The sequence below is a fragment of the Hyperolius riggenbachi genome, chromosome 10, assembly GCF_040937935.1.
Source record: "Hyperolius riggenbachi isolate aHypRig1 chromosome 10, aHypRig1.pri, whole genome shotgun sequence".
Taxonomy (NCBI): Eukaryota; Metazoa; Chordata; class Amphibia; order Anura; family Hyperoliidae; genus Hyperolius; species Hyperolius riggenbachi.
Genome location: NC_090655.1, coordinates 193,720,796 through 193,736,201, shown reverse-complemented (window position 1 = coordinate 193,736,201; position 15,406 = coordinate 193,720,796). Strand labels below are relative to the sequence as shown.

Genomic DNA, 15,406 nt, shown 5'->3' with positions numbered 1-15,406 from the left:
TAATGTATAATTCACACACTGGGGGGGGGGGGCACATTTATACATTAGGGGGGCAGCGGTTTCATTGCTCGTTCCAAAATCGGCTGCCGTACCGCCGCACGTCCGAGCAACCAACTTTCGGCACGAAATTGGTCGCATCATTGATCGGGCCTGCACTTCACGGCACCGATTTTCAACCAATTCGATAATAATAATCGTATTGGTTAGTCAATCGGCCACCAAAGTCGCCTGATGTATAGGACCCTTTAGTTGCATAGTACAATATTACCTCTTTCAGGCAGAGAAAGAAAAGAAGTGCTTCTGTTTTTTTTTCATGCACACAAATTGGGAAGCAGCCCATTGATTTCAATAGGCTGCAATTCTGGATTTAGATTTGTGCATGTGAAGTCATATTGAAGATGAAGATATTCATTTTTTTCTGCTTTGTTTTACTAGAGATGGTCTTTCATACCTTTTTTTCTCAAAGACAATGTTGTCCTCAGTGTTTCTTGTTTCTGGTGAGCCAGGGGCTGCATCCAAAGGTAATGATGTAGAACCACATAGAGTGCCATGGCAGATTTGTATGTCCCAGAATGCCAGTGGGATGAACATTGCGGAGCGGCCTGGGACAGGGGGAAGAAGAGGTGGCTGGTCAGGTGATCACAATTTTTCTAGGCAAAAACAGATATTTAGAGACATTTGTATTGATACAGAAGAAAGGGACTGCATTGGCAAGCAAATCTGGATGCGTGGAAGTCAGCTGTATGCTAACCCTCTCTACTGGCATTAAATACAATATAAGGGCTCGTTTCCATGCAGTGCACTTTCATGCACACTTATGGAAATGCAATCGCAGGAACAGCACAGTGCATAGACTGCACTGTCTGCCGTTTCTAATCATGCGCAGTGATTCAGCGCTAATTCGCTGCGCATGGTTTGCTGCATTTCAGGGTGCTTTAGCCCGTGTTCCAATTCAGTAATAAATGGGATCGCAAGCCCCGCCCACCGGGAGTGATGCGAAGCCACAGGGCTCGTGCGTTAATGGAAACAAGCCCTAAGGCTACACAATCATCAGTAGATGTCTATCTAGATCTGAAGTCATTAAATGAAATATAAGTAACCAGAAGGGGGCTACATATTACACACTCTTTACCTCCCTATTAGGCCCGGTTCATATTAGCGGTGGCCGTCCGGAATCGCCGTGCCGGAGCCGGACCGCTTTCAGAACGGACGGAACGGACGCACGGCATGGCAATGAAAGCCTATGCGTCCGTTCACATGCGTCCGTTCTGCCGGACCGGAGCCGGACCGGAGCCGGACCGGATCCGGACTCCGGCGTCCGTTCCAACATGCGCTATTTTTTGGTCCGGCTCCTCCGGCAGCCGTATCCGGAGCGGAGCCGGACTGCACCATCCGGCCAATACAAAGCAATGAGAGCCGGAGAGCGCACAACACACTGGCTACAAAAACCGGACGTTCTACCCCACTTCCTATGCATTTTGGATGGGGACCACATGGGCCCAGCGTTAGTGGGGCAGCAGCAATTTCATGCTGGAGCTCTTTTTGGCAGCAACATGTCTGATATGTCAGGAGGCGAACAACAGGAAGGAGAGAATTCCCAGGTTTACGAGTAAAAAATGCCTGGATCCATGGTCCCAACTGCAGTCTCTGTATCCACGGATGGTCTCCACACGTCCACCTGTCTCCAACAATGACCCCAGACCCTTCTGCTGACCTCCCAGACCCCAGGTATTTACAGGATGTATATCTCCTTAAGACACCGGATCCGGACCGCAACCGTGTTCACACCGCACGGAAACCGGATGCAAACGGACCGGATCCGGACCGGATCCGGATAGGAACCGTACGGATCAGGTCCGGTCCGGATGCGGTGCGGTCCGGACATCCGGTGCGGTTTTTACAAAACCGCAAGTGTGAACCGGGCCTTATACCGGACTGTTATAAAAGTGAGGACACAAACAACAATAAAAAAAGTTTATTTGCATTTCAAATTTTCAGTTGCTGGTTCCTAGATACATTCTCTCATTTTCTGTCACATCAATGGCCTTTAAAGGCGCTACTCATTTCCCAACCTACCCAAAACTTAAAGAGGCACTTAAGCTTCAAACCTCACACTGCATGGAAGTAGTAAAATTGGCCAATCAGAATTGAAGCAGGCATGTACAGGGAGCAGTCTTCATGCCCACTGCCCCTCCCCCCCCATTCACCTCTATTCCCCATCTGCTCTCCCCTAGAAGCCAGCAGAAGCTGCTTCCCAGTCGGCAGCAGTGCACAAGCGTTATACCCAGCAGCACACGTCATTGCGCACAACGAGTCAATGGCGCGCGCTGCCGGGTCTAGTGCCTGCCAACTCTGAAGCAACTTTTGATGGAATTTAGGAGAGAACCGAGGGGGACAGAGGTGAATGGGGGGGATGTGGGGTGGAGACGACATTAGACATGAGGACTGCTCCCTGTACATGCCTGCTTCAATTCTGATCGGCCTATTTTACTACTTCCATGCAGTGTGTGGTTTTACCAACACAATTTGCTCATAGTATGCAGTCTATTGACCCCATTACTACATAGAGGTGGAAAAATTGGTAAATTATTGTCCAATCAAAACTGGATGTGTGTATGCACCCTAAAGCTACATACACACATGCACCTGACACAGCGGATAACGACAGTTTCAACAGACGATCTTTATGTGTGTACAGAGGTAGCAGACCACTATTGCTCGGGCATCGTTAAAGATCCGGAGTGTAGGATTTTTAATGACCCCCAATGACTGAGCACAACCATTTGCAATGCTTTTTACTAGCCCCGCCCACCAATTAAAGCTCCTCCGTCATTCGCCGATTGTCGTCCCTCTGCCCTCCTCCATAGCAACAGAGCACATTGCCAGCCACAAGGCTAGGGGCGTGTCTGTACAACATCGTTCCCCGAATTGTTGTCCGAGGGATCGTTTCTCGATCTCTTATGGGCAACAATTCTCGTATGTGTATACGTAGCTTCAGCGTATTGAAGCAATAGCAGTTACCTAGTGGAATATGATCCAGTCCTACACACTGCCAGCTAAACTCCTCACCTCCCCTTCCCAAACTGCACCATAATATCGCTCAGCATCCCCCCATACACAGACCTCAGGTTATAGACACAGCCCAGAAGATCACAGTATGCCAGATGACTCGCCCAAGATTAAAGTCAGGAGGCTTCTGTTAAACATGATATCCCCAGCATCATTGCTAAGGGCTCATTCACACTACAGAACGCATGCACAAATGCGATTTTGTGCATGTGTCTCCATCGCATGGAATGCACATCGAGGTGTCTTAAAGCGCAGACATTGGCAGCAGCAACACAATAGAACCCATTGGTAAAACACGTTCGTTGTGCGATAAGATGTTCCCAGACGCGTTAAATCGCAACACCTGGGAACGCACAGCTGTATGGTGAATAGTAACATGAAAGTCTAGGGACCATGTTACCATGTGGATCGCACACTATGTGCAATGCGTCAAAACTGACAGTGCAGCACTTAGTGTGAATGAGCCCTAAGAAGAATTGCAGGTGATGTTTTATGGCTCTGCAGCTGTGCTGAACCAGTAAGGGCTCTTTCACACTAAGAGCTGCACCATGCGTTTTGACGGATCGCTCCTAGGCTGCGTTCAGAAAGGTAACAGAAAGCCTATTTGACTTTCATGTTAACTTTCACATTAGACAAAGCATTCCGGAGCAAATACGTTGTAACACATGTGGGAGCTTCGTAACGTCCAGCCGCAGCGTTCTCCCATTGGGGGAATTAGAACTACTGCTGCTAATCAGCTTTGCACCGCAACTTCCCGACGTTCGCGCTGCAGGTCATAATGCGTGCATGAAATCGGTTCCTGCACACGTTCTGTGATGTGAAAGAGCCCTAATGATTGCTAGAGTTCAGGGAAAGTAACAGACCAGAAGAGATGGAGGTGAGCCCAGAGTTTAACATCCCTCCTATAAGCCGAAGTGGACTGTGTTATCAATGTAAATATAGTCCACCAGAATGATAAGTCCACAGTAGCAGCACAAAGGTAATGATTCTAAACCTAGTTGCAGAAACAAGTGTTAAATCATTGCATAAAAGCTGTGCTTACCATTATACAGCCTGACAATATATGCCGTGACTAGTATTAATCTTCTATTAATATACAGCATATAAATTACAGTATAGTCAGCAATGCTATTGCATATACATTACATATAGCACTGGCCGAGTGAGCTGGAAGCGCGAGGCATCTGCAGCAGGTGAGGTGACCGGAAACACGACCTCCGTGGACACAGGACGCTCGAGCTGCTGACAGCCGGAGGAGGTGGACGAGTCTCCGCTCTGCACAGCCGACGACGAGGAGGAAAATCCGCCTAGCGCCTACCCTCTGGAGGCATCAAACGGAGCAGCCAGGAACCAGGAGCCCGTATGTAAGCAGGCAGCATTGTATGCGGAGCTCCCTCTTGTGGCCGGACTGTATGTGTGCGGACTGGAGCTCCCCCGTGTGGCCGCTATAGACTATTGATGTAAATAGATGCCGACGACAGTTCTATGGGAGGACTCTGAGAGCCTGTATGTATATTGTGAGTCTGGGGAATCCCGTAGTTAGGCTGCTGGAAGGGACAGGGCTACTGTAAATGGCTGCAGACTGAGCTGCACGTGATCAGGGGCGCTGCTGCTGCACATGGCAGGCTGCTTAGGTAAACACAGTACAATAGGGGGTTTACTCATCAAAGCAAGGTGACTGCTGGGTACATCAGTGACTGCAGGGTAGGCCTGTGTTGGTGGCACAGGTCACTGCAAGGAAGAAGTACTGTCCACAGCAGGCTGCCTGTGCTGCTCACCCCAACCCACCACACTACAGGTGAAAGGAGCCTCCAAGCTTCCTGATACTTCCTCTGTAGTATGGCTGCAGCCAGGGCGCTGTGGTGGAATTTTTTGCAACTTTATCAGATTTTGCAACCGGTTGCACTTATTTATAGGTATAGCTATCAGAAAGTGCAACCTAACCATTGACTTTAACCTATCTGTATCAGAAAATGCAACCCAACCAAACCCTATTCTCACACAGTACCCTCCCCTCTTGCTCAACTAATATCCCCCCCCCCCTGGAGGGAACAATCTCCCCTCTTGCTCAACTAATAACCCCCCCCCCCCCTGGAGGGAACAAAACCCCCCTCTTGCTCAACTAATAACCCCCCCCCCCCCTGAAGGGAACAATCCCCCCTCTTGCTCAACTAATAACCCCCCCTGGAGGGAACAATCCCCCTTCTAGCTCAATAGGATCTGTGGTTGCAAAAAATTACAGGCGTGTTAACAGAGAGGAGCCACGCCTACACAGTCATACACTGTCCTCTATGGGAAGTTGCAAAATATGATGGGTAGCAAAATTTTTCACTACAGCGCCTCTCACTGAGCAGATAGGTGTGCTCTCCCCTCCGGCTAGCAGCCCACACTGGTACTTTTCATTGCGTTTTATAATTTAACAATCACTAAACCAGCAACAGATAGCCTCAGTAAAATTGCATCACACTGCGTTTAGTGATTTTCAGTGTATACAGCAGGCCTTAAATCTACAGATATTGTACTATATGCTGCTCTGGGTGCACCAGTCCAGCAGCATTGAGGAGGGGAGGAGCAGCGACATATTGAAGGGCAGGCCAGTGTTTCAGTGCCAAGCTGAGGCTAACAAGGTGAAAGCTTCTGCTGTATTGCTGGGAGATCAGGGGGCGGAGCTGCCCAGTCTGACAGCACTAAGGAGGGAGGAGCCACATGCTAAGAGGCGGGGCAGAGTACTCTAGACAGCCGGGCCAGAGGCGTAGCTAGGGTTTTCAGCGCCCGGGGACAAAGACTATTAATGCGCCCCCCAAAGTCAAGGTTGCGGCGTGCGCAGCGCCAAAAAGGGGCATGGTCACATAATAAATGTGGGCGTGGTTATGGGTGGAGCCAAATGTATATGGAGGTTAGCAGGCTCACGCTCACCCACCCTCCCTCAGTATGTACCTTCCAGCATGTTCCAAGACAAATTCAGCAATCATGAGCCCGCCCCATCAAGACAAATTCAGCAATCATGAGGCCCCCAACATAACCAACTCAGCAATCATGAGGCCCCCAACAAGACAAATTTAGCAATCATGAGGCCCCCAACAAGACAAATTCAGCAATCATGAGGCCCCCAACAAGACAAATTCAGCGATCTTGAGGCCCCAAACAAATCATGAGGCCCCCAACAAGACAAATTCAGTAACCATGAGGCCCCCAACAAGACAAATTCAGCAGTCATGAGTCACATAAATAGACAGCATTTCACATAAATAGGTAGAATGCCCCCTTCATATGGTAGACACCTCTCACCTGTCAGCAGTTCTCCAAAATACACTCAATCTGACGTGGTTCCCCAAAAATAGGTAGCCCCAGGTCTATAGTTGTCCCCAGAATAGGTGGCAAACAGTATAGATGTCCCCAGAATAGGTGGCCAGCAGTATAGATGTCCCCAGAATAGGTGGCCAGCGGTATAGATGTCCCCAGAACAGGTAGCCAGGGGTAGAGATGTCCACAGAACAGGTAGCCAGGGGTATATGTGCCCAGTATATGTAGGCAGGGGTATGTGTGCCCAGTATATGTAGCCAGAGGTATATATGCCCAGTATATGTAGCCAGGAGAATAATATGTGCCCAGTATATATAGTCAGGCGTATATGTGCCCAGTATATGTAGCCAGGGGTATATATGCCCAGTATATGTAGCCAGGGGTATATATGCCCAGTATATGTAGCCAGGGGTATATATGCCCAGAATATGTAGCCAGGGGTATATATGCCCAGTATATGTAGCCAGGGGTATATATGCCCAGTATATGTAGTCAGGGGGTATATATGCCCAGTATATGTAGGCAGTGGTATATATGCCCAGTATATGTAGGCAGGGGTATATATGCCCAGTATATGTAGCCAGGGGGTATATATGCCCAGTATATGTAGCCAGGGGTATATATGTAGTCAGGGGGTATATATGCCCCAGTATATGTAGCCAGGGGTATATATGCCCAGTATATGTAGCCAGGGGTATATATGCCCAGTATATGTAGCCAGGTGGTATATATGCCCAGTCCATGTAGCCAGGGGGTATATATGCCCAGTATATGTAGGCAGGGGTATATATGCCCAGTATATGTAGCCAGGTGGTATATATGCCCAGTCCATGTAGCCAGGGGGTATATATGCCCAGTATATGTAGGCAGGGGTATATATGCCCAGTATATGTAGCCAGGTGGTATATATGCCCAGTCCATGTAGCCAGGGGGTATATATGCCCAGTATATGTAGGCAGGGGTATATATGCCCAGTATATGTAGCCAGGGGTATATATGCCCAGTATATGTAGCCCGGGGGTATATATGCCCAGTATATGTAGCCAGGGGTATATATGCCCAGTATATGTAGCCAGGGGTATATATGCCCAGTATATGTAGCCAGGGGTATATATGCCCAGTATATGTAGCCAGGGGTATATATGCCCAGTATATGTAGCCAGGGGTATATATGCCCAGTATATGTAGCCAGGGGTATATATGCCCAGTATATGTAGCCAGGGGTATATATGCCCAGTATATGTAGCCAGGGGTATATATGCCCAGTATATGTAGCCAGGGGTATATTTGCCCAGTATATGTAGCCAGGGGGTATATATGCCCAGTATATGTAGCCAGGGGTATATATGCCCAGTATATGTAATCAGGGGGTATATATGCCCAGTATATGTAGCCAGGGGTATATATGCCCAGTATATGTAGCCAGGGGTATATATGCCCAGTATATGTAGCCAGGGGTATATATGCCCAGTATATGTAGCCAGGGGTATATATGCCCAGTATATGTAGCCAGGGGGTATATATGCCCAGTCCATGTAGCCAGGGGTATATATGCCCAGTATATGTAGCCAGGGGTATATATGCCCAGTATATGTAGCCAGGGGGTATATATGCCCAGTCCATGAAGCCAGGGGGTATATATGCCCAATATATGTAGCCAGGGGTATATATGCCCAGTATATGTAGCCAGGGGTATATATGCCCAGTATATGTAGCCAGGGGTATATATGCCCAGTATATGTAGCCAGGGGTATATATGCCCAGTATATGTAGCCAGGGGTACATATATGTAGCCAGGGGTATATATGCCCAGTATATGTAGCCAGGGGTATATATGCCCAGTATATGTAGCCAGGGGGTATATATGCCCAGTCCATGTAGCCAGGGGTATATATGCCCAGTATATGTAGCCAGGGGTATATATGCCCAGTATATGTAGCCAGGGGGTATATATGCCCAGTCCATGAAGCCAGGGGGTATATATGCCCAGTATATGTAGCCAGGGGTATATATGCCCAGTATATGTAGCCAGGGGGTATATATGCCCAGTCCATGAAGCCAGGGGGTATATATGCCCAGCATATGTAGCCAGGGGTATATATGCCCAGTATATGTAGCCAGGGGGTATATATGCCCAGTATATGTAGCCAGGGGGTATATATGCCCAGTATATGTAGCCAGGGGGTAAATATGCCCAGTATATGTAGCCAGGGGGTATATATGCCCAGTATATGTAGCCAGGGGGTATATATGCCCAGTATATGTAGCCAGGGGTATATATGCCCAGTATATGTAGCCAGGGGGTATATATGCCCAGTATATGTAGCCAGGGGGTATATATGCCCAGTATATGTAGCCAGGGGGTAAATATGCCCAGTATATGTAGCCAGGCGGTATATATGCCCAGTATATGTAGCCAGGGGTATATATGCCCAGAGTAGGTAGCCAGGTGTCCCCCTCCCTGGCTCCCCAGCAGGAGGGGAGCAGCGCAGAGAAGAGGGAGAGCTGCTCTCCATCCCTCGCTGTCCCCTCCATTAATGTCCGGGTGCTGGCAGCGGCGGGCGGAACTTACCTCCGTCTCGTCGCAGCGCGGATGGATCTGCCGCTACTCTGGTCTAGTCCAGACCAGAGCAGCGGCTGCGGGACCCGAACTTCCAGCCGGCGCTGGAGCGAGACGGAGGTAAGTCCCGCCCGCTGCGCCAGACACCCGGACAATAACGGAGGGGACAGCGAGGGAGGGAGGGAGAGCCCTAAGGTGAGAGAAGGGGGGGAGATGGCCCCCTTCTCCACCGTCCGCATAGCTCTCCCTCTTCTCTTCTCTGCGCTGCTCCCCTCCGCAGAGAAAAAAAAAATCAGCTCAGCTGGGCGCCCTTAGGGACCCGGCGCCCGGGGGCACTTGACCTACCCCGACCCCCCCTAGCTCCGCGCCTGAGCCGGGCCCTGTGTATATCACATTACCGCAGCATTGCAGATAGAGGGAAAGTAACTTAGGGTGCATACATACATTCAACATTACATTGATTGGCCAATTGCTAGCCACTTTTACCACCTCAATGTAGAGTGAGAGACTTTAATTACGAAGACCAGCTTGTGCAAGTAAGCCCCTCATACGACATGGCAGTGATAAAAATTGGCCAATGAAAATTGGACGAATGTGTCCCAAGCTTGAGTATAGATAGGCATATGCACTTCACTGAGTACATAACTGCATGATGCATGTGCAGCAGTATATACAGCGCAGCACACGCTCCCTCACCTTTCCCTATTGCACATGCCTCACCTCCATCCACTAGCATGGCACAGCAATAGCAGAGGGGCGTGGTCACGTGTCACTGAAGGTGGCATCCTCAGCGGTACACGTGAGGCCCACCTGCACTCCTCCAGCACTCATCCTCCTCGCGGACGGAGCGGCTGCAGCATCAGAGACAGACGTGCTCTCTGTACTCTCTCTGTATCCCCGATAGCCAGGAGCTCTCAGCCCCAACATTCTCCGGCAGAAGCTCCAGGAAGAAACAAGCAGTTATGTCCCGTAGCTCCCCCTAGCGGCCGATAGCAGGAATGACACAGTGAGGTAGGATGGAGACGACAGAATTAGATTTCTAATAACAGAAATGGGTTTATGGCACCCAGTGGCGTAGCTAAAGAGCTGTGGGCCCCGGTGCAAGTTTTACATGGGGCCCCCCCAAGCACTCTATACATAACAATTGATACGACGCACCAAAACCTGCCAAGGACAACCCCAATGTCAGAGGTGCAAGAAGGGGATGGGGAACAGTGTGTTAAGGATTACTACTATTCAAAGCATCTATAGAAGTGATTATTACCAGCACAGGACCAATAGAGAGCTAATACTGTGATGGAGGGTGGACTCTTCGGGGCCCCTCTGGCCCAAGGGCCCCGATGCGGTCGCTACCTCTGCACCCCCTATTGCTATGCCCCTGATGGCACCCATCCTGGGCTGATAGATTACTTAAAAAAAAACTGCCCTGAATTCCTTTTGGTAGCAAATATACATGGTCAGTTTATAGTTTATCCTGAGCTGGACTTTACCCTGAGCAGCGGTCATTGACCACAATGTCCCCTTACAAAGTGACTCTGGGGCCCTGCAAAGCTCCGCCTCTAAATCGAACTGCAGCCCCGCCCCCACTAGTCCACAATAAGCCCCGCCTCCAATGGCCGTTAAACTCCGCCTACAATCATATGCTTGTGTGCAGCTGGCTGTGAACCTGGAGAGGTGAGTTAAAGGGAACCTAATTAAGTAAAAAAATAAGAAATCAAAACAGGTTTAACTTACCTGGGACTACTACCAGCCCCCTGTAGCTGCCCTGTGCTCACGCTGTCACTAAGCTTCCCTCCAGTCCCCCTCAGCGATCTTCTCCCAGACTGACTGGCCACTGCACATGTGCGCAGGGCCGGCCCGCCCATGAGGCGGGGTGAAACTTTTGCCTCAGGCGGCACTTCTGTGGGGGGCGCCCGTCCGTAGGTGTGGGGGGCCGCCCGAGCTGGAGGGGATAGCAGGCAGGAAGGGGGAATTGGGCCTAGCGGCGGGGAGGGGGGTTGGATCCAGCGTGCTCTCCACTGACATCACTTCCTGCGGCGTAGCAGGAAGTGACGTCAGTGGAGCGCAGGCTGGAACGAGGAAGAGGCGAGTGATCCCTGCCCGTTGCCTCTTATAGCTGCAGCCAGCGACGCAACTTTTTAAAGCTGGAGAGGAGCGGAGGACGGGGGACCCAGGCGAGGGCCGCTAGGCCCAATACCCCCTACCTGCCCGCTATCCCCTCCAGCTCGGGCGGCCCCTCACACCCACAGCTTGGGGGGGGGGGGGGGGCGGCGGCGATTTCTTTTAAAGCTTGCCTCAGGCGGCAAAAAGTCTAGGACCGGGCCTGCATGTGCGGGTCCTCAATAACGCTCCCATCTCTGTGCAGTAGAGATTTTTTAGTGCTGCAAATCCGCAGAGTGCACCCGTCCATGGGAGTGCGAATAGGATGAGAGCGGACCAGAGGCGCTCACTAAAACGAAAGTAGGGTGCTGTGGGGCGCCGGAGAATGGGTTTGTCCTGGTGCAGGCACAGGGCAGCTGCAGGGGGCTGGTAGATGTCCTAGGGAAGTTAAACTCTTTTTTTTTTTCCTTTCATACAGTTAAGGTTCACTTTAATTCACCCTCTGCTGTGCGGTGTATTCGGGGCCCCCTCTTGCCACATACACTGGGCTCTCTGGCTACCTATGTGGGAGACTCTGAAATAGGAAATTTGGGCGCTGCTATAGGCGACCATTCAGATATTTAAATGGGCACCTGTGTTGGTGCCCCAAAAATTGTAACCGACCCCTAGAACCGGGCCTGGCCATACCTCCCAAATAAGAAATATACAGATGATTACATAGATGTATACATCAGTCATGAAAGAGGGACAAATGAGGAAGAAAGAGGGACAGGATCCCCAAAGAGGTACTGTCCCTCCAAAACAGGGATAGTTGGGAGCTATGGAATGCTGCAAGAGATAGCTATGTTTTGCAAGGCTAGCATACAAGTACAGTAATGCTTGAACATCTAGCTGAAGAAACCAGTGTGAAAACCTTGTATTAAAGATGTGCTTACATTTATACAGCCTGACAGTATCTGCTGTGCCTAGAAGTAATCTTCTATTAAAGAGGATCTGTAACATCAAAAGATCCCCTGGGGGGTACTCACCTCGGGTGGGGGAAGCCTCCGGATCCTAATGAGGCTTCCCATGCCGTCCTCTGTCCCACGGGGGTCTCGCTGCAGCCCTCCGTACAAGATGACGTCATTATTTACCTTCCCGGCTCCTGCGCAGGCGCTCTGACGGCTGTCGGCTCCGAACTACACGGAAATACCTGATCGCCGTCGGGTCTGCTCTACTGCGCAGGCGCAAGTTTCCGGCGCCTGCGCAGTAGTGCGGACCCGACTGAAATCGGGTATTTCCGTGTAGTTCGGAGCAGAAAGCAGCCACAGCGCCCCCGCTGGAGCCAGCAAAGGTAAATATTGATTTTACAGTCGGGTCTGTCGCCGGCTGTTCGGAGGGCTGCAGCGAGACCCCCGTGGGACAGAGGACGGCGTGGGAAGCCTCATTAGGATCCGAAAGGCTTCCCCCACCCGAGGTGAGTACCCCCCAGGGGATGTTTTTGAGGTTACAGAGTCCCTTTAATAGATATAACATATATATTACAGTATACAGTAGTATAAACAGCACTGGCAAGGTGTGCTTAATCGCACAGCTCCACGTCACCAGCGCGAGGCATCTACATCACCTGCGGGCAGAGCCGGGACAAGGTCCTCCAGCACCCAAGGCTGAGATACCAAAGTGCGCCCCTCCAACCCTGCCACCCCAGCTATCACTCACTGATTGCTATTAGACTAAGAGGCGCCACAGGGCCCACAACCTCCCCAATACCTTAATCTCTAGTTATCTGGCTTGCAGTCACTGCCATGTATCCCCTTTTCTTATTTCTTTTTGCTTCAAACACAATTAGGAATGACAGCTGAATGAATTCTGCGCCCCCTCCTACACTGCGCCCTGAGGCTGGAGCCTCTCCAGCCTATGCCTCGGCCCGGCCCTGCCTGCGGGACGGAAACACGACCTCCGTGGATGCAGGAAGCAGCGCTCGAGCGGCAAAAGGCTGGAGGAGGTCGGTTTATCTCTGCTCTACACAGCCGAGGAGGACGAGACTAGAAGCATCCCACGGAGTATCCAGGAATAGTATGTAAGCTGGCAGCATTGTGTGCGGAGCTCCCCCTTGTGGACGTTACTTGGAAAATGTCCATTGAACTTGTGTGCGGAGCTCCCCCTTGTGGCCGTACTGCGATAATGTCCATTGAACTTGTGTGCGGCGCTCCCTGTTTAGCCGGACTTTTAGAATGTTAGTTTTTGCAGATGTAAATACTCGGAGACGGTTCTTTCGGAGGGGGCTGTGAGAAAGTGTGTGTATAATCTGAGTGTGGGGAATACTGAAGTCAGGCTGCTGAACAGAAACTACTAGGGCGGCTGCACCACAGCTGTGTCCAGCAGTAATACGGTAAGCTCAGAGGCTGCTGGTGCATACAGGCTGGGACTAGGGATTTATTTTCCTATTAGCACAAGCATAGCAGAAGGGGTCACGTGTCACTGCAGGAGCCTTCCTTAGCAGTACACGAGCAGCCCACCTGCACTACATTACCTGCCATGCCGTCATCCTGACACTCCTACTTCCTGCACATGTAGCGGTATAGACAGCAGTGCTGCCTTTCGCTCTGCATCCCTAATACCCAAGAGTGATGGGTTGTTCACATAATCCAATCCGCATCCCCAATCAGCCTCGCCCTCTATCCACGCACTAGTGATGGGTCGTTTGCGAAAGAGCCGGCTCTAAGAGCCGATTCTTTGACTCGAATCAGAGGAGCAGATGCCTCAGCCACCCCACACAGCTCTGCTCTGTAATAAAGGGCGCTGAGGCATGCCAGGAGATGTAGTCCTCCTCCTGTAGCTTGTAGGGGTGTATGGGGCGGGGCAGAGCAGCAGCAGGAGGGATTGCTCCACTCAGAGGAGCAGCCTGGAGTTGTCATGGAGACAGGGCGGGGCTTTTCTTCCGTATCTGAGTGGCATCTAATGATGTTAAATGAAGAGCCGATTAAGAGCCATACGAGCCGGTGTTGTGTCTGATTGCGCTGCCTGTTAATTTGTGCTACCCCGCATGCGCAGTAGGAGACTGTGCGGCCACAGTTCCTATTTAATTATGCTGCTGGTGGTAAAATACTAAATATCTCCGCTTCCACACATCATCACATCATACACTCCCCAAATTTTCAGGGTAGGGAGGGGACCCCCCGAACTACCTCTATTCCAAATTGCAGCCCCGAGCCCCACTGGTTCCCGAGATAGGTTTCTCTAATCTATCTCCTGAACCAGCAGGGCTCGAGGGCTGCAATTTGGCATAGAGGTCGTTCGGTGGATCCTCTCCCTACCCTGAAAATTTGAGGAGTGTATGATGTGTGGAAGCGGAGATATTTATTATTTTACCATCAGCAGCATAATTAACTTCACACTGAGCATGTGTGCTACTCAATGTGGAAGGGAGCTTCCGGGCAGCGCAATCAGGCATTACACCGGCTCTTTAACCACTTTGCATTCAGTCGTTTTCACTTTATGCATCCAAGCAATGTTCACCTCCCATTCATTAGCCTATAACTTTATCACTACTTATCACAATTAACTGATCTATATCTTGTTTTTTCCGCCATCAATTAGGCTTTCTTTGGGGGGTACATTTTGCTAAGAGCCACTTTACTGTAAATGCATTTTAACAGGAAGAATAAAAAAATGGAAAAAATTCATTATGGCCTAGTGCGTGTGCACTAGGCCATAATGAATTTTTTCGGCTGCGGTTTGCGATCCGCTTGCGGGTGCGGATCCGCTTGGGTAATGTATTTCAATGGGCTGGTGCACACCAGAGCGGGAGGCGTTTTGCAGAAACGCATACTCCCGGGCTGCTGCAGATTTTGGATTGCAGAGGCGTTTCTGCCTTAATGTTAAGTATAGGAAAAACGCAAACCGCTCTGAAAAACGGCACTTCAGAGTGGTTTGCCAGACGTTTTTTTGTTACAGTAGCTGTTCAGTAACAGCTTTACTGTAACAATACATGAAATCTACTACACCAAAAACGCTTCACAAAACCGCAAAATGCTAGCTGAAACGCTACAGAAAAAGAAGAAAAAGCGTTTCAAAATCTGCTAGCGGTTTTTGGTGTGCACCAGGCCTATTTCTCAGTTTTCGGCCATTACAGTTTTAAAATAATACAAGCCTCCATAATTAAAACCCACGTATTGTATTTGCCCATTTGTCCCGGTTATTACACCGTTTAAATTATGTCCCTATCACAATGTATGGCGACAATATTTTATTTGGAAAAAAGTGCATTTTTTTTCCACTTTGCATCCATTACTATTTACAAGTTTATAATTTAAAAAAAATAGAAATATTTAATCTTTACATTGATATTTAAAAAGTTTAGACCCATAGGTAAATATTTACTTTTTTTTAACT

General features: G+C 49.9%; 1 protein-coding gene across 3 annotated transcripts in view; it reads right to left on the bottom strand.

Annotated features, from left to right (window-relative positions):
• The window catches only part of LOC137534131 (collagen alpha-1(III) chain-like), a 113,322-nt gene extending 108,913 nt beyond the window's left edge, over positions 1 to 4,409 (bottom strand). For 2 of the 3 annotated variants that reach the window (XM_068255504.1, XM_068255505.1), the window contains exons 1-2: positions 4,216 to 4,409; positions 452 to 602 (exon numbers count right to left, since the gene is read on the bottom strand). In XM_068255504.1, the coding sequence (XP_068111605.1) occupies positions 452 to 551 (100 nt within the window). In that variant the 5' untranslated portion in view covers positions 552 to 602; positions 4,216 to 4,409. Of the gene's footprint in view, positions 1 to 451; positions 603 to 4,215 lie in introns of those variants that run through there. The other variant, XM_068255506.1, reaches the window with a different exon arrangement.
• Positions 4,410 to 15,406: the final 10,997 nt, after the last annotated feature.